Here is a 24,196-nt window from a genome sequence, read left to right as displayed (position 1 = left end):
ATTAGATTTACCGGTAAGTAAAATCTTATTTTTGTGATGGATTCCGACAGGTATCAACTTCTGTTAGCCTATGGCTATCTGAAGCTGAAGTGTGACAGGGATCTGAAAATGAAGAGGGTTTGGAGCAAGGAGTGGCTGTTGAAGAGGGGGACTCTCTCTCATATGTCGCTCCTGACCGAGATTAGGGATAATAACCCTGAAGATTATCGCAACTTTTTTCGAATGGATGATGCTACATTCCAGGAGTTGCTGGGCCTTGTGACTCCCTACATCGAGAGGCAGGACACCAAGATGCGGAGGGCCATCTCTGCTAAGGAGAGGCAGGACACCAAGATGCAGAGGGCTGAGGAGAGGCTGACTGCTACACTGAGGTTTCTGGCTACAGGGCGGTCGTTGGAGGATATGAAGTTTGGGACCCTCATCTCCCCCCAGGCTTTGGGCCGGATAATCCCTGACACCTGCAAGGCCATTGTGAAGGTGCTGCAGGACCAGTATTTAAAGGTAAATAAAATACACACCACACCTGTTTAGCTACTTTTAAACTGTTTATATTTTTTTAACCAACTGAGCAAATGTATGCAATTATTTGCCAACATGGGGTATGTATGTATGTATGTATGTATGTATGTATATATATATATATATATATATATATATATATATATATAACACACACACACACACACACACACACACACACACACACACACACACACACACACACACACACACACTTTTCATTCCCAATAAATATGGTGCGGTACTTTAATGTAGGGCTATATGCTGTTTTGGGTACAGATTTGATTGGGAGAATACACACATGCTGTAAAGTGCAGAATGATGCACCTACAGCATGCGTGTATCCTACCCCAAAAATTTGGTCCCAAACACCATATGGCCTATACCGCACCATATTGATTGGGAATTATAAGATGCCTACAAATCTTCAAACTGGGGCATGTCCTCCTCTGCCTCCAGCATAGCAGAGTATATGGCGGAGGAGAAGGTGGGTGGGGGAGTATATGGCTGAGGAGCAAGTGGGTGGAGGAGTAGGCTGTGGTTGGGTGGGTGGAATGAGATGGGGTTGGGTGGGCGGTATAGGATGGGATTGGGTGGGAGAAAGAGAGAGGACGGTGGTCGTATAGTACCAGATCATCGTGGAGTTTCAATTTGCGTGCTTTGTTGAGCATTTTCAGACAAAGCCTCTCAATCTGCTCCGCCTGACCTGGGGGTAGTTTTTGCATGGAAGAGGCCATAAACTCCCCGAAATTGGAGTAGTGGTCGGGAGGAGGGGGGGGACGGCGAGGGAGATAGAGAGAGAGAGAGGGGCAAGTCTTGCCTTTTATCTCCTCAAAGATAATATCTTCGCCCTCCTGGCGGTGTTCTTTTTTTCTTTTCTTTTTTGCGCACTCTTCCGGGGGCGCGGTGGAGGAGCTGTTGATGCTGAGGTATCCGGGGTAGTGGGTATTTCAGGGATAGGAAGTTGGGGCTTGAATTCTTCCGTATCCTCGATGAAGGTGAGGTCTGGGGTGGGGGGAATCTCCACAATTGTATTCTGTAGTAGATTTTAAAAAAATACACTGTTTAAATACATGGTTTATTATATTTTTATTTATTTATTTATTTTATAGCTCCCTGCAAGTACATCAGAATGGCAAACCGTGGCAGAGGAGTTTGCCACCACCTGGCATTTCCCCAACTGTGGTGGAGCGATAAATGGCAAGCACGTCCGCATCAACCCTCCTGCAAACAGCGGCTCCCTTTTATTTTAATTATAAAGAGTATTTCAGCATTGTGCTGATGGCAGTGCTGAATGCCATCTGTGAATTTACCTTCATTGACGTTGGCAAAAACGGTTGTGCAACGGTGGCTCGCTGAAGAATACCACCTTCTATGAGCGGCTCACTACAAAGACCCTGAACTTGCCATCTAGGGAGCAAACCCAGCACGGTCTCAATTTTGTTTTCGTGGCTGATGAAGCATTTGCACTCCACGAGAACATTATAAAGCCATACCCCCAAAGGTTCCTGACAAGGGAGAAACGCATCTACAATTTTAGGCTATCCCGGGCACGACGAATTGTAGAGAACACTTTTGGAATCCTGTCTAGCCGCTTCCGCATATTCCTTATGGCTATCAATTTGCAGGTGGAGAAGATTGATTGGGTGGTGACTGCGTGCTGTGTCCTGCATAACTATTTGCGCAGCAAAACCACCCAGCATAGGACACGGCCCAGAGGAGCGCCAGGAGACCCCAGACCCTGAACACCCAGAGGGGAGTTCAGTTTCCCTCTGTGGAACCACCTCCACTCCGTTCCAGGGCGAATATACGGGCAAAACAGGTCAGGGACGAGTACCTGACCTATTTTAACGGGGTGGGTGCAGTTGATAGGCAGGAGGCCCACATTTAATCAGTGTACTGTGATGGACTGATGGTGGAACTTTGATAAAGTTTATTTATTTAAAAAAAATATACTTACAGATGCCGACAGAGAGAGGTCACAGTCTTCAGGCTCTGGAGTGGCAGCCCGAGGGAGTGAGGTGAAACCTGTCCGGGTATGCTCCCGGTCCAGGACAAACTCCAGTATGCTGTAGTACCAGAGCGATGTCTTGTAAATCTGGGCCGAACCTGCTCCAGAGTTTTTCGACTGATTCATTTTTGTGTGTTCTTTAAGGAACACCATGCAAAGGTTCTGAATCTATTTTTTTTTACCCATTCTTTGTCCGCAGTGGACACACAGGGCCTGCAGTAGTCCACTAACTCCTCTAATGCCGCATTCCGTCGGACTTTATCTGAATACCCCTTGGCCTTTACTTTCCAGAGACATTCATGTCCACGGTACAGCTCAAGTAGCCAGTGACAAAGTCTATGTCACTATCTAGAGACATATCTGTAAAGATAAAAAAAAATGTTGCATATATTTAGTGTGTTATACAATTGGTTTTATTTAAGGTATATGGTTAAAAATTTTTAGGGTTAATATGGTTAAATGTTTTTATGGTTAAATGTTATGGTTATATGGTTAAATTTTATATGGTTAAATGTTTTTTTGGTTTTACATGGTGTTTTAATTTGTAATAATATATTTTTTAAATAAAGATTTTATTTTTTTTTATAAATACTTTCCTTATTATACAAACATCAATGGAACAGCATTGGGGTACAGTGGCGGTGAAAACACATGGCCATAAGGGGGTGGAAATTACTTTGGGGCCCCTGAAACACATGGTGCAGCATTGGGGTACAGTGGCGGTGAAAACACATGGCTATAAGGGGGTTGAAATTACTTTGGGGCTCCTGAAACACATGGTGCAGCATTGGGGTACAGTGGCGGTGAAAACGAAGGGCCATAAGGGGGTTTGAAAATTACTTTGGGCCCACATAGAAATAAATGTTCACATTTTATTATTTTCAATACATTGGTGGTCAGTGTGATTATATTGGTTGTCAGTGTGGTTACATTGGTGGACAGTGTGATAGATGGACAGTGATTGGTGGTCAGTGTGGAAATACATACTTGGGGCAATGAGAAATCCAATCAAATCAGAGATATCTGTGTGCTCTCCTCCTGCCGCCGTGCTGCTGCTGTTGATGGGAGTGTCCTGAGAAAGGATCCGGTCTGAAGATCGACACTGTCTAGGTCGACAATGTTTAGGTCAAAAGGTTTTAGGTTTCTATGTCGACATGTGCTAGGTCAAAAGGTCGACATGAGTTTTTCAAATTCTTTTTCTTTTTCTGAACTTTTTCATACTTAACGATCCACGTGGACTACTATCCACGTGGACTACTACCTTTCCCGTGCTCGCCATGCAAGGGGACGCAGTGCACTAATTGGGGTTCCCGGTCACTCTACGAAGAAAAAAACACTCATGTCGACCTTTTGTCCTGTCGATCTACAGACATTGTCGACCTAGACACTGTCGATCTAATGATCCACACCCCCTGAGAATGCCAGTCAAACTTCCTACAATATATTGCCGGCACAAAAAAACAGACCTTTTTCCATACGAGTCCAGGTGATCACGATATATCACGAGTGCAGCACTAGCGATCTGGAGGATCCGATCCGACACTCATGGGGCCGCACATCAGATCGGATACACAGCCAAAATGCCCAATTTCACCCAATATATCTGCCCGAATTGGGCTGAAATCGGGCATAATCGCTCTAGTTTATGGGGCCCTCAGAGTCGCAATGATAATAGAGGGCCTGGTCAGTGCCCTGATCAGTTAGGAGCCATGTTCTTGTGATCCCTTTACCAATTTTCCGGTAAGAGACGGGACTGCTGCACCTTGCAAACAGCAGGGCATCATGGAAGGACCCCCACCAATGCTAATGGATCAAAAGCTACTTCTAACATTTATTTAGTCATGATTGACCAAAACCTTTCCAGAAAAATCTTCTTACAATGATTGACATTGTGTGGTTTTTATAGCGGTAGCCAAAACCAACTTCATACAGGTTGAGAGATGAGCTCTGAGATGCGTGAAATGGCAACGCCAAGGGCTTGCTGCCTGATGCAAAACAAATGTTATCTGGTGAGATTTTGAAATGGACTGAACAATCATTTTAGTCCCATACACATACAGTATGGTCTTAGACCTTATTGGTTTCTTTAGTGTAGTCCTGGGAACTGAATTCTGAATCCGATTTTCCTGGTTTCCGTAGTAGTGTGTGTGTGTGTGTGTGTGTGTGTGTGTGTGTGTGTGTGTGTGTGAACCAGTAGGAAGCAAGGGACTAGCATCTTTCTATTGGTCCTCCTGTGCACATCCACTTCTGCAGCGAATACACTGGGATTCCACAGGGAATACTTCAGGGTGTAGTGTTGGATCTTGATCCGAAGCACCAACAGGCTAAAGCTTTGACTGTTCCCAGGATGCACTGTTCCGCCTCCTCTATAACCGCCTCCAGGCACTGGAGCTCAGTTTGTAAGTTGGTGCCTTTCAAGGCAGGTCACTAACAGGTGGGGCTGCGCTAGGCAGCTCTGGAAAGAGCTTTTTAAGAAGACTTCAAGGGCCACACTGTTTGTCATTCTGACATTCTGTGCTGTGGCTCCATCACCTCCCCAGAAGCGCTGCATACTCCCGCGGCTGGGTTCCAGGGTACTTGCAGCAGAGGCGCACCGGTCTTCAGGCACACCACCGCTGACTCTCTCCTGGATCACGTGGCTGCACATCAGGGAGGAGGTAAGAGGGTCCCCTAGGTGGGACCTGCCAGTAAATCGCGGTTCTAGGAGACGGACGGCGCCACTGGCGTGGACACTGTATTGCACAGGGACCCCACTAGATACACCAGGGCAGGGAGCGCAGGTCGGATTTACTAAAATCTGTTTTACATAGGCTCCACAGTCCCCGTGGTGAGGACCAGCATAGGGAATAAGGCGCTGACCTGTAGCCCCTCCCCCAACTCCAGGCGCCATCTACTGCTGGTGTTCCCGCCCTCGAGCTGCATTTCACTCTCCCTCACTCCCTGACAGAGATTTTGCCGCCATCTTCACAAATAGCTGAGCTGATCTCCGGGACTGCAGGGCACTGTCTCCTCTGTAAAGCCGCCTGTCTCATCAGCGCTGTGCATTTACAGGCACTTACGTATTCCACGTGTAATTTTAGACAGTGTTGGTTAAGAACAAGTGTACTGCTACCTGAATATTAGTACAAGTATTCTGTGATATACATCCAGTATCTACTGTGCATTGTTATATCTATATACACACATATCTATATGTAGTTTTACTAGTGCAGTGCAGTTTTATTATTCATCTGTAATAACGTCTGCATTGTACGTGTGACTGAGTGTGCCTGCAGCTGCTGTGTGGATTTCATTCTCGTGTATCACACTTATTGCTATCACTATATTCTGTACCCTGGGGGGCTAGGTGTATCAGGGTCTTATATATATATATATATATATATATATATATATATATATATATATATATATATTACATTCCCCATTTGGGTTTTTTTACTGTGTATTTCAGTCACCTCATACCGCTTTAATCCTCTGTTTGTGCCCTGTATTTACGGTCGCATAAATCAGGGGGTTATTTGCAGGTATTATGTTTGTCTGAATACACTTGTGACATGGCTTACGCCATTGCCATTGCAGCCACATATTGTCCCTGTAGTTAGTCCGCCCTGGGTGGACACTCTGTCTACCCAGTTACAACAATTATATTAATCTTTGGTTAGACAAAAGTCTAACCCACGCCCCTCTGGGGTCAAGGGATAATCTAAGCGGGCCATTTCTTCCTCACAATCCACTAATATTTCGGATAATTCTTCTGATGAGGATGGGTAATTTACTGTTTCGTCAGACACTGATACAGTCGCTTCTGATGCGGAATCTACAACCCAGGTTGATGTTCCTGACCTAGTGGAGGCTATTAAGCTGATTCTCCAAATTGATGATGAGATCGATCCCACTCCTGTGTCTAAGAAACCTGATAAGTTCAAACCTCAGAAGGTTACTTAAGTAGTCTTATCACATTCTGACCATTTTAATTGACATACGTCCGGAATCCTGGTCATCTCCAGGAAAGAAATTTTCCCGGTCTAAAAGATTATTATTATTATTATTATTATTATTATTATTTATTACCAGTTACTTATATAGCGCACACTTATTCCGCAGCGCTTTACAGAGAATATTTGCCCATTCACATCAGTCCCTGCCCCAGTGGAGCTTACAATCTATATTCCTTATCACACACACAGACACATTTACGCTAGGGTTAATTTTTGTTGGGAGCCACTTAACCTGCCCTTTAAAAGATGCTAGCTCGTTATCCTATCCCTGCGGAGTTGATTACCACGTGGGAAACTCCACCGCCAGTGGACTCTCATGTCGCCAGTCTTGTGGTGTCATCTACTCTGCCTGTCACCTCACTGAAGGAACCGACGGATAAGTGTGTGGAGGGATGCCTGAAGTCTATTTTCTCTATCGTCCTAAGTGGATGCTGGGGTTCCTGAAAGGACCATGGGGAATAGCGGCTCCGCAGGAGACAGGGCACAAAAAAGTAAAGCTTTACTAGGTCAGGTGGTGTGCACTGGCTCCTCCCCCCATGACCCTCCTCCAGACTCCAGTTAGATTTTGTGCCCGAACGAGAAGGGTGCAATCTAGGTGGCTCTCCTAAAGAGCTGCTTAGAGAAAGTTTAGTTTAGGTTTTTTTTTTTTTTCTTTACAGTGAGTCCTGCTGGCAACAGGATCACTGCAACGTGGGACTTAGGGGGAAAGTAGTAAACTCACCTGCATGCAGAGTGGATTTGCTGCTTGGCTACTGGACACCATTAGCTCCAGAGGGATCGAACACAGGCCCAGCCGTGGAGTCCGGTCCCGGAGCCGCGCCGCCGACCCCCTTGCAGATGCTGAAGCGTGAAGAGGTCCGGAAAACGGCGGCTGAAGACTCCTCAGTCTTCATAAGGTAGCGCACAGCACTGCAGCTGTGCGCCATTTTCCTCTCAGCACACTTCACTGGGCAGTCACTGAGGGTGCAGAGCGCTGGGGGGGGGCGCTCTGAGAGGCAAATATAAACCTTATACAAGGCTAAAAATACCTCACATATAGCCCATAGGGGCTATATGGAGATATTTAACCCCTGCCTGACTGGAAAAATAGCGGGAGAAGAACCCGCCGAAAAAGGGGCGGGGCCTATCTCCTCAGCACACGGCGCCATTTTCTGTCACAGCTCCGCTGGTCAGAACGGCTCCCAGGTCTCTCCCCTGCACTGCACTACAGAAACAGGGTAAAACAGAGAGGGGGGGCACATTAATGGCTATATATATATATATTAAAGCAGCTATAAGGGAGCACTTAATATAAGGATATCCCTTGTATATATAGCGCTTTGTGGTGTGTGCTGGCAGACTCTCCCTCTGTCTCCCCAAAAGGGCTAGTGGGTCCTGTCTTCATTAGAGCATTCCCTGTGAGTTTGCGGTGTGTGTCGGTACGTGGTGTCGACATGTATGAGGACGATATTGGTGTGGAGGCGGAGCAATTGCCAAATATGCAGATGTCACCCCCCAGGGGGTCGACACCAGAATGGATGCCTTTATTTGTGGAATTACGTGATGGTTTATCTTCCCTTAAACAGTCAGTTGAGGACATGAGGCGGCCGGACAATCAATTAATGCCTGTCCAGGCGCCTCAAACACCGTCAGGGGCTGTAAAACGCCCTTTGCCTCAGTCGGTCGACACAGACCCAGACACGGGCACTGATTCCAGTGACGACGGTAGAAATTCAAACGTATTTTCCAGTAGGGCCACACGTTATATGATTTTGGCAATGAAGGAGACGTTACATTTAGCTGATACTACAGATACCGTAAAACAGGGTATTATGTATGGTGTGAAAAAACTACAAACAGTTTTTCCTGAATCAGAAGAATTAAATGACGTGTGTGATGAAGCGTGGGTTGCTCCTGATAAAAAGTTGATAATTTCAAAAAAGTTATTGGCATTATACCCTTTCCCGCCAGAGGTTAGGGCGCGCTGGGAAACACCCCCTAAGGTGGACAAGGCGCTCACACGCTTATCCAAACAAGTGGCGTTACCCTCTCCTGAGACGGCCGCACTTAAGGATCCATCAGATAGAAAGATGGAAGTTATTCAAAAGAATATATACACACATGCAGGTGTTATACTACGACCAGCTATAGCAACTGCCTGGATGTGCAGTGCTGGAGTAGTTTGGTCAGAATCCCTGATTGAAAATATTGATACCCTAGATAGGGACAATGTTTTACTGTCGTTAGAACAAATAAAGGATGCATTTATCTATATGCGTGATGCACAGAGGGATATTTGCACACTGGCATCTCGGGTGAGTGCTATGTCCATTTCAGCCAGAAGAGCCTTATGGACACGACAGTGGACAGGCGATGCGGATTCAAAACGTCACATGGAGGTTTTGCCGTATAAAGGGGAGGAGTTATTTGGAGTTGGTCTATCAGACTTGGTGGCCACGGCTACTGCCGGGAAATCCACTTTTTTACCTCAAGTCACTCCCCAACAGAGAAAGGCACCGACCTTTCAACCGCAGCCTTTTCGCTCCTACAAAAATAAGAGAGCAAAGGGCTTGTCGTACCTGCCACGAGGCAGAGGAAGAGGGAAGAGACACCAACAGGCAGCTCCTTCCCAGGAACAGAAGCCCTCCCCGGCTCCTGCAAAAACCTCAGCATGACGCTGGGGCCTCTCAAGCGGACTCGGGGACAGTGGGGGGCCGTCTCAAAAATTACAGCGCGCAGTGGGCTCACTCGCAGGTAGACCCCTGGATCCTGCAGATAATATCTCAGGGGTACAGGTTGGAATTAGAGACGGATCCTCCTCATCGTTTCCTGAAGTCTGCCTTACCAACCGTCTCTTCCGAAAGGGAGAGGGTGTTGGAAGCCATTCACAAGCTGTACGCTCAGCAGGTGATAGTCAAAGTACCCCTATTACAACAAGGAAAGGGGTATTATTCCACTCTATTTGTGGTACCGAAGCCGGATGGCTCGGTAAGGCCTATTCTAAATCTGAAGTCCTTGAACCCCTACATAAAAAAGTTCAAGTTCAAGATGGAGTCACTCAGAGCAGTGATAGCGAACCTGGAAGAAGGGGACTTTATGGTATCCTTGGACATCAAGGATGCGTATCTACACGTTCCGATTTACCCCGCACACCAGGGGTACCTCAGGTTCATTGTTCAAAACTGTCACTATCAGTTTCAGACGCTGCCGTTCGGATTGTCCACGGCGCCTCGGGTCTTTACCAAGGTAATGGCCGAGATGATGATTCTTCTTCGAAGAAAAGGCGTATTAGTTATCCCATACTTGGACGATCTCCTAATAAGGGCAGGGTCCAGAGAACAGCTGGAGACAGCTTTAGCACTATCTCAAGAGGTGCTAAGACAACACGGGTGGATTCTGAATATTCCAAAATCCCATTTAATCCCGACAACTCGTCTGCTGTTCCTAGGAATGATTCTGGACACGGTTCAGAAAAAGGTTTTCCTTCCAGAGGAAAAAGCCAAGGAGTTATCCGATCTGGTCAGGAACCTCCTAAAACCAGGAAAAGTGTCAGTACATCAATGCACAAGAGTCCTGGGAAAAATGGTGGCTTCTTACGAAGCAATTCCATTCGGCAGATTCCATGCAAGAATATTCCAAAGGGATCTGTTGGACAAATGGTCAGGGTCGCATCTGCAGATGCACCTGCGAATAACCCTGTCACCAAAGACAAGGGTGTCACTTCTGTGGTGGTTGCAGAAGGCTCACCTATTAGAAGGCCGCAGATTCGGCATTCAGGATTGGATCCTGGTGACCACGGACGCCAGCCTGAGAGGCTGGGGAGCAGTCACACAAGGAAGAAACTTCCAGGGAGTATGGACGAGTCTGGAAAAGTCTCTTCACATAAACATTCTGGAACTAAGAGCAATCTACAATGCTCTAAGCCAGGCGGAACTTCTCCTGCAAGGAAAGCCGGTGTTGATTCAGTCGGACAACATCACGGCGGTCGCCCATGTAAACAGGCAGGGCGGCACAAGAAGCAGGAGTGCAATGGCAGAAGCTGCCAAGATTCTTCGCTGGGCGGAGAATCACGTGATAGCACTGTCAGTAGTGTTCATCCCGGGCGTGGACAACTGGGAAGCAGACTTCCTCAGCAGACACGATCTTCATCCGGGAGAGTGGGGTCTACATCCAGAAGTCTTCAACATGTTAATAGACCGTTGGGAAAGACCAATTGTAGACATGATGGCGTCTCGCCTCAACAAGAAACTGGACAAATATTGCGCCAGGTCAAGAGATCCACAGGCAATAGCTGTGGACGCACTGGTAACTCCTTGGGTGTACCAGTCAGTGTATGTGTTTCCTCCTCTGCCGCTCATACCAAAGGTATTGAAGATCATACGGCAAAGAAGAGTAAGAACAATACTAGTGGTTCCGGATTGGCCGAGAAGGACTTGGTATCCGGAACTTCAAGAGATGCTCACGGACGAACCGTGGCCTCTACCTCTGAGAAGGGACCTGCTACAGCAGGGTCCCTGTCTTTTTCAAGACTTACCGCGGCTGCGTTTGACGGCATGGCGGTTGAACGCCAGATCCTAAAAGGGAAAGGCATTCCAGAAGAAGTCATTCCTACCTTGATTAAGGCACGGAAGGAAGTCACCGTGAAACATTATCACCGCATTTGGCGAAAATATGTAGCGTGGTGCGAGGATCGGAGGGTTCCGACGGAGGAATTCCAACTGGGTCGTTTCCTACATTTCCTGCAATCAGGATTATCTATGGGTCTCAAATTGGGATCCATTAAGGTTCAAATTTCGGCCCTGTCAATATTCTTCCAAAAAGAATTGGCCTCTGTCCCTGAGGTCCAGACTTTTGTCAAGGGAGTACTGCATATACAGCCTCCTGTGGTGCCTCCGGTGGCACCGTGGGATCTAAATGTAGTTTTAGATTTCCTCAAATCCCATTGGTTTGAACCATTGAAAAAGGTGGATTTGAAATATCTCACATTGAAAGTGACTATGTTACTAGCCCTGGCCTCTGCCAGGAGAGTATCTGAATTGGCGGCTTTATCTTATAAAAGTCCTTATCTAATCTTCCATTCGGATAGGGCAGAACTGCGGACTCGTCCGCATTTTCTCCCTAAAGTGGTATCAGCATTTCATCTGAACCAACCTATTGTGGTGCCTGCGGCCACTAGCGACTTGGAGGACTCCAAGTTGTTGGACGTTGTCAGAGCCTTAAAAATATACATTGCAAGGACGGCTGGAGTCAGAAAATCTGACTCGCTGTTTATATTGTATGCACCCAACAAGTTGGGCGCACCTGCTTCTAAGCAGTCGATTGCTCGTTGGATTTGTAACACAATTCAACTTGCACATTCTGTGGCAGGCCTGCCACAGCCTAAAACTGTAAAAGCCCACTCCACAAGGAAGGTGGGCTCATCTTGGGCGGCTGCCCGAGGGGTCTCGGCATTACAACTCTGCCGAGCAGCTACGTGGTCGGGGGAGAACACGTTTGTAAAATTTTACAAATTTGATACCCTGGCAAAGGAGGACCTGGAGTTCTCTCATTCGGTGCTGCAGAGTCATCCGCACTCTCCCGCCCGTTTGGGAGCTTTGGTATAATCCCCATGGTCCTTTCAGGAACCCCAGCATCCACTTAGGACGATAGAGAAAATAAGAATTTACTTACCGATAATTCTATTTCTCGGAGTCCGTAGTGGATGCTGGGCGCCCATCCCAAGTGCGGATTATCTGCAATACTTGTACATAGTTATTGTTAACTAATTCGGGTTATTGTTAAGGAGCCATCTTTAAGAGGCCCTTTCTGTTGTCATACTGTTAACTGGGTTTAGATCACAAGTTGTACGGTGTGATTGGTGTGGCTGGTATGAGTCTTACCCGGGATTCAAAATGCCTCCCTTATTGTGTATGCTCGTCCGGGCACAGTACCTAACTGGAGTCTGGAGGAGGGTCATGGGGGGAGGAGCCAGTGCACACCACCTGACCTAGTAAAGCTTTACTTTTTTGTGCCCTGTCTCCTGCGGAGCCGCTATTCCCCATGGTCCTTTCAGGAACCCCAGCATCCACTACGGACTCCGAGAAATAGAATTATCGGTAAGTAAATTCTTATTTACTCTCTTACTGGGGCTGTACATAGACCCACTATAGCAGCCTCCTGGGCCGCGAAAGGAATTGAAGCATGGGTACAGGCAATTGAGGATGAGCTGCCTAAGGATATATCTGACACTGCCAGACAATATCTGTCTCATATTACCACAGCCTCCAACTATATATTAAGGAGGCGGCCTCTGAGGCAGGTGTAATGGCAGCCAAGGCGTCTATTAAGTCTATACTGGCTCGCCGAATTCTGTGGTTGTGGTCCTGGAAGGTGAACATAGACTCCAAAAAGACCTTGGAGGTGCTCCCTTTAAAGGGAGACATCCTTTTTGGGGAGGATCTGAATAAGATTGTGACAGACTTGGCAACTGCTAAGACTGCATTTCTCCCAAGTACTAATCCTTCTGCACCGAAGGCAAAAAGTACCACTTTTCGTTCCTTTCGACCTCCAGGGAATGCAAAGGGTCAGGCGTACCCGAGACAGGCTCGTACTTCCAAATTCACTAAAGGCCCGTATTCATGGGCAGTTGTGGGAGAGATGTGTGCTGAGCGAACCGCTCAGCACACATCTCTCCCCCTGCTCAACACAGCGTGATGTGTGCTGAGCGTGCGGGGGTGCTCATTTCACCTAGCGGGTGAAATGAGCGACCTGCTAGATTGAGCCTGCATGCAGGCCAATCTAGCAGCAGTGATAGTGATGCGTGAGGCTGCGCATCGCTATCGCTGTGGGGGGTAATCTAAGCAATCTGGTCAGATTACTTAGATTATTGCTCCGTGAGTACCCCCCTTAAGCCCAAACCTAAACAATCCTGGGACGCCCATCAGCCTGCTTCCAAACAAGACACGCCTGCTGCATGTGGGAGGCCGACATCTGCAGTTTGCCCAGGCCTTGTTGAAGACCACTTCGGACGCCTGGGTGTGGAAAGTTGTCTCTCATGGGTACGCAATCTCTTTCAAGAGACGTCCCCTCGCTAGTTCTGCTCGACAGTTATCCCTTCGGATCCGTTGAAAGCGTAAGTTCTACACTTGGTTGTGCAATCCCTCCTGGACACAGGAGTGGTAGTGCCGGTACCTCTGTCCTAGAGAGGCAGGGGATACCATTCGACCCTGTTTCTAGTTCCGAAGCTAAATGGGTCCTTCCGGCCTATACTCAACCTCCAAAGCATTGAACAAATTTGTGAGAGTGTCCAAATTCCGTATGGAAACTCTGCGCTCTATTGTACTGGCCATGGAACCCGACGACTATATGATATCCTTGGACATACAGGATGCTTACCTGCATATACCTATTGCCGTCTCGCATCAACAATATATGCGGTTTACTATTGGCAACCTCTATGATCAGTTCCAGGCTCTGCCATTTGGACTGGCCACAGCCCCTCGGATCTACACCAAGATCATGGCCGTGATGACGGACCCTCTCTGCCGTCAGGTAATCGGGATCCTGCCGTATCTGGATGACTTGCTGATCCTGGCGACCTCCCAAGATGTTCTCCTCAGTCATCTGGAACTGACGGTCCAATTCCTACAGGCCCACGGGTGGCTCATCAACTGGAAAAAGTCCTCGCTGGTCCCTGCTCGGAGCATGGGGCACTGCTGGACACGCACAGCCAGAAATTGTTCCTGTCTCCAGAGAAAGTCCTGAAGATTCAGAACAGGATCAGATACTTCCTCTCTCGGCGATGCAAGTACAAGGCCTCATGGTGTCTGCTTTCAACATGATAGAGTATGCTCAATTTCATTCCCGCCCTCGGCAGAGGTTAATCCTTTCCAAGTGGGACAGCCTGCCTCATCGGATCAGGTCTCAAATGATCTCCTTGACTCTGGAGGTTCGTCTGTCACTGAGCTGGTGGCTACAGGACCAACAGTTGAGCAGGGGCCGTCTCTTCTGGATCTCCAGCTGGGTCCTCCTGACAAAGGATACCAGTCTGCGGGGTTGGGGTGCGGTGTTGGAGCAACACTCTCTCCAGGGTCGGTGGACCAGGGAGGAATCTCTCCTCCTGATAAACATTCTGGAATTGCTTGCAGTGTTCAGTGCGTTGACGCTTGCCCTGTTTCTGGTACAGAACAGGCCTGTTCAAGTACAATCAGACAATGCCACTGGAAGTATAAAAAAATTCTCCGTTGGGCGGAACTCCATCTGCCAGCAATATCTGCAGTGTTCATTCCCAGAGTCCTCAATTGGGAAGCGGATTTCCTCAGTCGTCGGGACGTTCACACTGGAGAGTGGAGTCTTCATCCGGAAGTCTTTCAACTCCTAGTGGACAAGTGGGGCGAATAAGCAAACCTTGGCCAGATGGATTAGAATGGTGTTTGCACAAGCTTATGCGCAGGCTGGTCTTCCAGCTCCTGCTGCTATCAAAGCCCATTCTACTCGGTCTGTTGGATCTTCGTGGGCGGCCAGCCGTGGCGCATCCGCTGAACAATTGTGCGAGGCGGCTACGTGGTCCTCCTTTGAACACGTTCATTAGGTTCTATGCCTTTGATACTTCCGCCTCCCAAGATGCTTCCTTTGGACGCCGGGTTCTTGTGCCCGCTATGGTGCGTCTCCTCCCATGAGGAACTGCTTTCGGACATCCCTGATGTTATTCCCTGTAGAATCCCAGTGTACCCCGCTGAAGAAAAGGAGATTTATGGTAGACTTACCATAGTTACATCCCTTTCTGCGAGGTACACTGGATTCCACAGGGCGCCCACCCTGACGCACTTAGCTTCTTTTGGGTTTGTATGGCATTAGCCGCTGGTCCCTTCTCTTGTCGTGAGAGTGTGGTTCTATGTGACTAACATCTGCCGTCTCTTTTACCTGCTACTGCGTTGGACTGGTTAACAAAACTGATCTCCAGTGCCCGGAGGCGGGGTTAGAGGAGGCGGTGGAGTGCATCCTGGGAACAGCCAAAGCTTTAGCCTGTTGATGCCTCAGATCAAGATCTAACTCTACACCCCGATGTAGAATCCAGTGTACCTCGCAGAAAGAGATTTAACTATGGTTAGTCTACCATAAATCTCCTTTTTTAGTGGTGAAAACCTTTTTCAGCGCACAGGTCCTGAAGCTTCACCAGAGAGAAGGAGTAGCTCAGTTAAACTTTAACATGTAACCGGGAGTACAGCTTTAATAGCACATCAGTTTGCTGAGCAGACATATTAGGTGGTTGTAAGTTCAAGGTAGAGTGTGTCCAACACCCTCCATTTGGGCTATCTGCCGTTTATTGCTCTGTAGCACAATCCCGATATGGTTTCCTAGATGCTGATAAGAACATATACTGATTGTCTGAGACTTCTCTGCAGAATTATCTTTGCATTTCCTTAATATGAATTTCAGTGACTTAAAAGATCAATAAATGCTTATCATACTTTCTTTGTATTTGTTGGCATATGTAGTCAATATAAATATTCTCAATTGAAGTCTATTGTGAAGTCTACAGGTTGAGTCCCCCATATCCGAAGTGCTTGATAACAGAGTATTTTGGATTTCTGATTTTTCTGTATTTTGGAATATTTGCATGTCATAATGAGATCTTGGGGATGGGACCAACTTATAAACACAGAGTGCATTTATGTTTCATATACACCTTACGCAGACAGCCTGATGATGATGATGATGATGATGATTTTGTACAGTATCTATAATCTGTGCATGAAACAAAGTTTCTGTACATTGAACCATCAGAAAGCAAAGGTGTCACTATCGCAGTCAGCGACCACATAATTTCAGATATTGGATTTTTGATTTTGTGAGACTAAACCTGTAATGTCTTAAGAAAACCGTGTAACTTTGTGCAATCACATGCTATTGATCACTATAGTAGTGAGGCTGAGTAGTGGAGACCAGCTACATTGACAGAATCTGCACCAATTGGACAGTCCTTGTACAAAATATTAACTTGGAAATACTTTTGACCTCAGTTATGTTTGACACACAAATGTTTTCTAAATGTAACTTTTTTTTTTCCAGGTAGGTAGATTTGTAGCAATTATCCTGTATGTATGTATATATGTATGTATCTTACATTTGTATCCCTTTTACTCCTGTCCAGCAATCGGGAACGCATATGCAGTGTTAAGCAACGCCGAGAAGAGGAAGCAGTACGATCAGTTTGGAGATCAGAAAGTCAATGCATCACGACATGGACATTCAGACTTCCACAGAGGATTTGAGGCTGACATCTCCCCTGAAGATCTCTTCAATATGTTTTTTGGGGGAGGATTTCCTTCTAGTAAGCACATTTACTGCTGTCTTGTCCCTCCCTGCACTCCTTCGCTGCTCGCTTGTCCCTCCCTGCACTCCTTCGCTGCTCGCTTGTCCCTCCCTGCACTCCTTCGCTGCTCGCTTGTCCCTCCCTGCACTCCTTCGCTGCTCGCTTGTCCCTCCCTGCACTCCTTCGCTGCTCGCTTGTCCCTCCCTGCACTCCTTCGCTGCTCGCTTGTCCCTCCCTGCACTCCTTCGCTGCTCGCTTGTCCCTCCCTGCACTCCTTCGCTGCTCGCTTGTCCCTCCCTGCACTCCTTCGCTGCTCGCTTGTCCCTCCCTGCACTCCTTCGCTGCTCGCTTGTCCCTCCCTGCACTCCTTCGCTGCTCGCTTGTCCCTCCCTGCACTCCTTCGCTGCTCGCTTGTCCCTCCCTGCACTCCTTCGCTGCTCGCTTGTCCCTCCCTGCACTCCTTCGCTGCTCGCTTGTCCCTCCCTGCACTCCTTCGCTGCTCGCTTGTCCCTCCCTGCACTCCGCTGCTCGCTTGTCCCTCCCTGCACTCCTTCGCTGCTCGCTTGTCCCTCCCTGCACTCCTTCGCTGCTCGCTTGTCCCTCCCTGCACTCCTTCGCTGCTCGCTTGTCCCTCCCTGCACTCCTTCGCTGCTCGCTTGTCCCTCCCTGCACTCCTTCGCTGCTCGCTTGTCCCTCCCTGCACTCCTTCGCTGCTCGCTTGTCCCTCCCTGCACTCCTTCGCTGCTCGCTTGTCCCTCTCTGCACTCCTTCGCTGCTCGCTTGTCCATCCCTGCACTCCATCGCTGCTCGCTTGTCCATCCCTGCACTCCATCGCTGCTCGCTTGTCCCACCCTGCACTCCTTCACTGCTCGTATTTTCATGTCTCATTTATAATAATTACACAAACATATTTCAGTAATGTTGTGATGTTAGTGATGGCGCTCCATAGTGAGAATCTCTTTGCAAAGAGATTGAAAGTCATGGACTGTTTGGGGAAGGTAACGGGAGTGTTGCAACCATTTTCAGGGTGTCTTGGCATACAGTTCTAATCCCTTACGCAGAAAACATGGCTGCAGCGTCTCCTCTTTGTGTGACCATAGTGTTACTGAAATGGTGGATTATTGAAGGATCTGAGACCACCGCTGTATGGAGTAACTTGGATCTGCGAAGCTGCCGGTGGGCGTCTGCATTTCCAAGCAGCTACAGTTTTGGCATATTTCAGCACATTCGCTGTGTACAAGTTAGCAGCTGCACATGCATTAGCATTCGTCTCTGTATCAGGCCCTTTGTTCATTTGTTAATAGTTTGGGATCCTAATTACTGATTCACCACTTCTCACTCCCAGGTAACGTGCATGTATACAGCAATGGCCGAATGCACTATACTTACTCTCAGAGACAGAACCGACGGGAAAATCAAGGAGAAGTGAGTAATATATTTGTTTTCAGAACTGTTAAGCCCTTCTCTTGTTAAATTGTGAAGTGAATTACGTATGCAGCCCCTAGAGGGAGCTCTTAGTTTGGCACACAGATCTTTGAGAGGGAGCACACTGCATCGTCCCATGCTCCTACAGGGAGCTCTTACACTGACACACAGATCTGGAGAGAGAACACACTGCGGTGTCCCATGCTCCTACAGGGAGCTCTTACACTGACACACAGATCTGGAGAGAGAACACACTGCAGTGTCCAATGCCCCAGCCTAGAGTCAGCTCTTTAGACTGGCACACACATCTGTGAGAGGGAGCCAACTGCAGTGGCAATACCCCTAGAGGGAGCTCTCCGACTGGCACAAGAGATCTGTGAATGGGGACATTGTCTAGTTCTGTTTCAATACAATGTAAATACATAAATATTTATTGAACAAGAATTTTATTCGTGATGTTACAATTAAAGAACTAGTGAAAGCTTATTTATGTTATGGGAATAGAAATATTTTAAAGCCCTTTAGGAGCAAACTTGCAAGCAGCGGCAAGGGTCTGTAGTTCCCTTTTACGTTCTGTTTCTGTGAACTGCACTAGCAGTTACGGTAATGAATCCATTGGCCATTGTAAGGTGCAAGTAAAATCACGTGAAGCTGCTACTGGAACTTTGTGGCTAATTGAAAAAGCCTCATAGTATACTAATGATCTGTAGCTTACTGTGTATATTGTTTATAACACAAGTGCATTTAAAGTGCGCTCACTATATCACCTGGGCATAGCTAGTTAGTTGGCACCTCTACCTTAGGCTCCGAGATATACAACAAATGATGTTTTGTTTTTTCCCCACCGTACAGGGAAGTCTTGGAATGTTCGTTCAGTTGATGCCCATTCTGATCCTGATCATCGTGTCTGCCCTAAGTCAAATGATGGTGTCCAATCCGCCTTACAGCCTCAGCCACAGACTGTAAGTAGATGTACCTTCTGCAGCACTGACCAGTAGTAATAGTAAGCTGGCCCAGATGTGCTTTAATGACATTGGGCGATGTCTCAGAGAGATTATCTCATGTAAACACGTTCTTTTCATTCAGGGGTAACAAAATAGTATCTCCCTTTGTAGTGAGAAATTTGCACTGGCTTAAAACAAAACCAATTATTTGTAAACTTTTATTAGAGCTTTGGACTATTGGGTTACAGTAGAGTGTGCACAATTTGTATCCTGTAAGCATTGAAGTTATACAATGTATTAAGGGACACATTTGTTGTGTTGCACAAACTGCTTAAAGTGCTTTGTAATTTTACATTTGCTTTGAATGCGGTGCGTTGGTGATTGGAAGGCGGGAACCAACCACTTGGTTTCCACCCCTTCAAGTGGGAACTTGAACAGTCTGTATCTGATGACAGTAGCACACAGGGCCGCCATTAAGATGACCTGACAAAAAGAGACCTGGATCCAACAGGCTGTTGTGTTGTGAATATACTGTGATCAGTCGCAGGTTCTTTACCTGGGAATGTCGCACACAGATAATTTGGTAGGAAAAGTACAAGTCAGAAGGTTTGGAACCACTTTTCCTGTGAAGTGATGTTCATCCATATTCTTTAACACTATATCGATCATCATCATCCGTGTTCTGTTTCACTATCTTTGTATAATTTTAAAACTGTACAAATTCCTCATTTATTTGTTTGTTCACAACATTTTATTTTAGTACATGCAGTAAAAAGTCCACTGTGCATGTGATGACCATAGCCTCATGCTTTAGTCTCATGCAGATTCTATTTAGGTTTTTTTATCCAACTTGTCTCCATAACTGTCTCCTGCCCATTACAGCATAGTACTGGGTACTGAGGAACATGAGGCTCTCTTGTGCCAATGCCACACTATACAGCCCTGTGCTCACCAATACATACCATTCTCCCACCATTATAACTGCACGCCCCCATGGAGTTGCTGAGTGCTCACCTTATTAGCTGGGATAATAACAAGTTTAGTGTAAAATGTTTAATTCAATCTTGTCCTTCATTCAGTGACAGTGCAGTGCGTTTATCTAATTACTGGCTTATCAGCCAATGAGACCAGTCCTTTAAGGCTGTGAAGCCACAGCACGACTTTTGCTTGTTGCACAAGTAATAACTAAACTACTTGTTGCTATGTTAGGACAGAGTTTGTATCACCACTGTGCTATGCTGCAGCCTGCCAGCTGGACAACACTGTGTTTCTAGGGGGTCATTCCGAGTTGTTCGCTTGCTAACAGGTTTTAGCAGCCGTGCAAACGCTATGCCGCCTCCCACTGGGAGTGTATTTTAGCTTAGCAGAAGTGCGAACGAAAGGATCGCAGAGCGGCTACAAAATAATTTTGTGTCGTTTCAGAGTAGCTTCAAACCTACTCGGCGCTTGCGATCACTTCAGACTATTCAGTTCCTGTTTTGACATCACGAACACACCCTGCGTTCGCCCAGCCACGCCTGTGATTTTCCTGGCACGCCTGCGTTTTTTCGAACACTCCCTGAAAACGGTCAGTTGACACCCAGAAACGCCCACTTCATGTCAATCACTCTGCGGCCATCAGTGCGACTGAAAAGCTTCGCTAGACCTTGTATGAAACTACATCGTTCGTTGTAATAGTACGACGCGCGTGCGCATTGTGCCGCATGCGCGGAAGTGCCGATTTTTTGCCTGATCGCTGCGCAGTGAACGAAAGCAGCTAGCGATCAACTTGGAATGACCCTCCCTACACTGTTACACATGAGCCTTCCTTCCATATCCAACAGTTTTTGTCTCTATGCCAATAATTGTGCACCCAGATTAGCAGGATCACCCTTCATAGGAGCAGCTGTGTCTTCTGCATTACAATAGGTCTGGTTATGCCACTGTTCTTGAGTGGCCAAATGGTAGGGAACCTTCACAGCCCCTTCATCCACGATAATTAGAGTTACAGGGTTATTCACCATTGCAGGATATTATCCAGGATTTGTTTATATGGAGAACACTCTAATCTGCTACTGCTCCCAGGCCATACCCAAGTCAACACTGATTTAGAGAATGTATACTGGTTTAATGAGGTAGGTCTCCCATACTATATAAATAAGGGGTGAAAACATGAGCAGGACACCTAAGTGGCCTGATGATAATTGCTCCTAAAATTGACAATATGCTTCAGCTTGCATGCCAAAGGTTAGACAATTATAGCCACATGCAATTTTGCTGCACCCATAGCGTTATGCCCAAACTACACTATGAGTAAACCATTTCTAAAAGGAGCTACACAATCTTTTACAAATATTCAGTAAAACACACGGGGTGATTCTGTTGGCCACAGTGTGCATTTGGTATAGCATCAACATTGCAGATTTTCCATGTACAGGTGTTGGGGTATTATAATGTACAGTAATGTGCCTATGGGCAGGATTGAATCAACCTCATAGGATAATTGTTGGACCTTGTTAATCGTGATGCATTCATCTAGAATCATAAAAAAATAATTGTAGTTTTATCAGCTGAGGCATTATATAGATATAATTCTTTATAAAGTGCTAACTCCGCAAGAAACATGTGGCACTCCAGTCGCTGTGGAACTACACATCCCAGCTTGGCCGGACAGTAAAATGCTAATGCAGCAGGTGGCGTATGGTGTAAATGGACTCCTCCTGTCTGCTTCTGTTGCTGCAGAAACTTGCCTCTGCCTCAGTCACTGCTCCCTCCCCCAGCCTGTCAATCAGGTTGGGGCTTAGGGGGCACTGCACGCGCAATTCTCCCACCATCTGACCTGTACGCAAACCATAGGGCTTGCATACAAGTCTGCATTTGAAAGCAACGTTCAAAATGAATAGAAACTGGCAAGATGACAGTGATTTATGAGGTTTCTTTACGGTTATATGGGGATGGATTTAGGGCAACTGTTTTAGTGCTGGTTGCTTATATAAAAGGTAAATGCTAAAAATCAATTTGCAATCTGTTCCTCGTACACTTTCAATTTACACATCATTTGATTGATTTTCCTCCTCATTTGAAGATGCATAACATGGCCTGGCCATCACACTCGCCAGTATGACCAAGCACATTGTTGGTCCTGATCATTAGTGCTGTTCGGCACACATCATGGTGACTGACAGGTGTATTACATAGCACGCACAGCATATTTATCTGGATATCCTACATGCTAATGATCTCCCATTAAGTGTATCTTCTGGGAGAGCTCTATCCCAAAGTCCAGCCTGATCTTCATTCAAAGTGGCCACTGATTCCAGACACTTATGTTACCTCTCCCTATGTGCACCGGTTCAGCACCACATGTATAATAAATACAGTCCTCATAATAATGAAGGGGATTACATGCAACAATAAAAAACTATTATGGAAATAACACACACACACACACACACACACACACACACACACACGCGCGCTTCTGATGTACTTGTTACTGGGCATATTTTTGCACATTAGCTGTGTACAAGTTAGCAGCTGCAAATGCATTAGCATTCGTCTCTGTATCAGGCCCTTTGTTCATTTGTTAATAGTTTGGGATCCTAATTACTGATTCACCACTTCTCACTCCCAGGTAACGTGCATGTATACAGCAATGGCCGAATGCACTATACTTACTCTGAGACCAAACCGACTCTCCCCCCCAGACACACACTCACACACACACTCACACACACACACACACACACACACACACACACACGTACGTGTGCATATATGTAGGCTTCTGATGTACTTATTACTGGGCTTCTTCTGTGCACAGGTCTGTGGGTCACATACACAAGAGAGTGACTGAGCACCTCAAAGTCCCGTACTTCGTGTCAGAAAGCTTTGCTGAGGAGTATACTGGCGTTAATCTGAGAAATGTGGAGAGAAGTGTAGAAGAAGACTTTATAGCCAACCTTAGGAATAACTGCTGGAAAGAGAAGCAGCAGAGTAAGTACATTGGCGTTGTTCCTGTGTGTCTGTGTGTGCATGTGTGCATTGTTTATGCTCCCCTCAGCCAGACATTTGGCATATCTTGTGATCTGAGGCACGAAGCCTCTAATTGTAAGTGGCATACTTATCAGAATCCGTGTCTCCGATGCAGTTGGGATGTGATAAATGCCACCAAATCCACAATGCAGTAATGTAATACATCGCAGGGATGTATCAATTATTGTATGAATGGACAGGGCAAATCCATTTACCACAATTCTTACGTAAAATACCTTGAGATTGTGTCCACGCATGCACTGCCAATGTCCACTATCCTCTGCGACCCCCTCCACTTACAATTACCTGCAGCCCGTACCGGTGATCTGTCAGATTAGTAATAGTGAATCATTTTGGGAGATGAATGGAACTGCTAAGACTACCACTGTTCAATAAAATCCTATGCCTCAGGCTATTTATTAGTGCAGCCATGTGTCTATCTCTAGATCACTATGGAACACACCGTAATGTAGAATGTTGCTTACCCATCAAACTGAATGGCAGAGTAGGTCTGTTTTACGAGGCAATGCTCGTCATATGCTCATACGGCCAGCACAACAAGTAAAGCAGCCGTCCAAATGCCAAGCAGCACATACTTGCTGTGTAGATGATTCCAGCGACGTGCTGATCAGTAGCAGATGGATGTGTGGTAACTCAAGCCGAGGAGACATGGAAGTACATACTTGTGACTAGAGATTCCTGCTAGTGTTTGTCTTGTACTCTGGCTCCTGCTCGTGACTGTCCTCTCTCTTTCCTTCTAGAGGAAGGATTACTATACCGAGCTCGTTACTTTGGAGACCAGGACCTATACCAGAGAGCACAAAGGATGGGCACTCCCAGCTGTAACAGACTGTCAGAAGTTCAAGCCTCAATGCATGGCTAGTCCTTGCTTAACCCACTGAAGTAAACACAGGTATATATACTGTATACTCCCTTCTTAAATATCACACAGAACTATATTGTCGTTTTGGTTTTGTTTTGTTTTTTGTCTTAAAAGCTGAAACTTTGTGAA

The 24,196-nt window shown here is 46.6% G+C and overlaps 1 protein-coding gene and 1 long non-coding RNA gene across 3 annotated transcripts in view; one reads left to right on the top strand and one right to left on the bottom strand.

The window, feature by feature from the left end:
• Positions 1-24,196, top strand: part of DNAJB12 (DnaJ heat shock protein family (Hsp40) member B12) — a 176,659-nt gene that overhangs the window by 150,870 nt on the left and 1,593 nt on the right. Inside the window, exons 4-8 of the mRNA XM_063961468.1 lie at positions 16,640-16,819; positions 18,147-18,226; positions 19,079-19,188; positions 22,973-23,145; positions 23,946-24,097. Of these exons, the coding sequence (XP_063817538.1) occupies positions 16,640-16,819; positions 18,147-18,226; positions 19,079-19,188; positions 22,973-23,145; positions 23,946-24,067 (665 nt within the window). The 3' untranslated portion in view covers positions 24,068-24,097. The remainder of the gene's footprint in view (positions 1-16,639; positions 16,820-18,146; positions 18,227-19,078; positions 19,189-22,972; positions 23,146-23,945; positions 24,098-24,196) is intronic.
• Positions 662-23,952, bottom strand: LOC135056386 (uncharacterized). 2 transcript variants are annotated; one of them, XR_010243968.1, is made up of 3 exons: positions 23,670-23,952; positions 2,480-2,890; positions 662-1,555 (listed from the first exon to the last, which is right to left on the bottom strand). It is a non-coding gene; the product is annotated as an uncharacterized LOC135056386 (long non-coding RNA). The 2 variants fall into 2 exon arrangements; XR_010243967.1 differs by having other exon boundaries at positions 23,781-23,952.

This window comes from Pseudophryne corroboree, chromosome 3 (assembly GCF_028390025.1).
Source record: "Pseudophryne corroboree isolate aPseCor3 chromosome 3, aPseCor3.hap2, whole genome shotgun sequence".
In the NCBI taxonomy this organism is placed as follows: domain Eukaryota; kingdom Metazoa; phylum Chordata; class Amphibia; order Anura; family Myobatrachidae; genus Pseudophryne; species Pseudophryne corroboree.
Note: the sequence above shows the minus strand (reverse complement) of the source record. Positions and strands in the feature narration are given on the sequence as shown.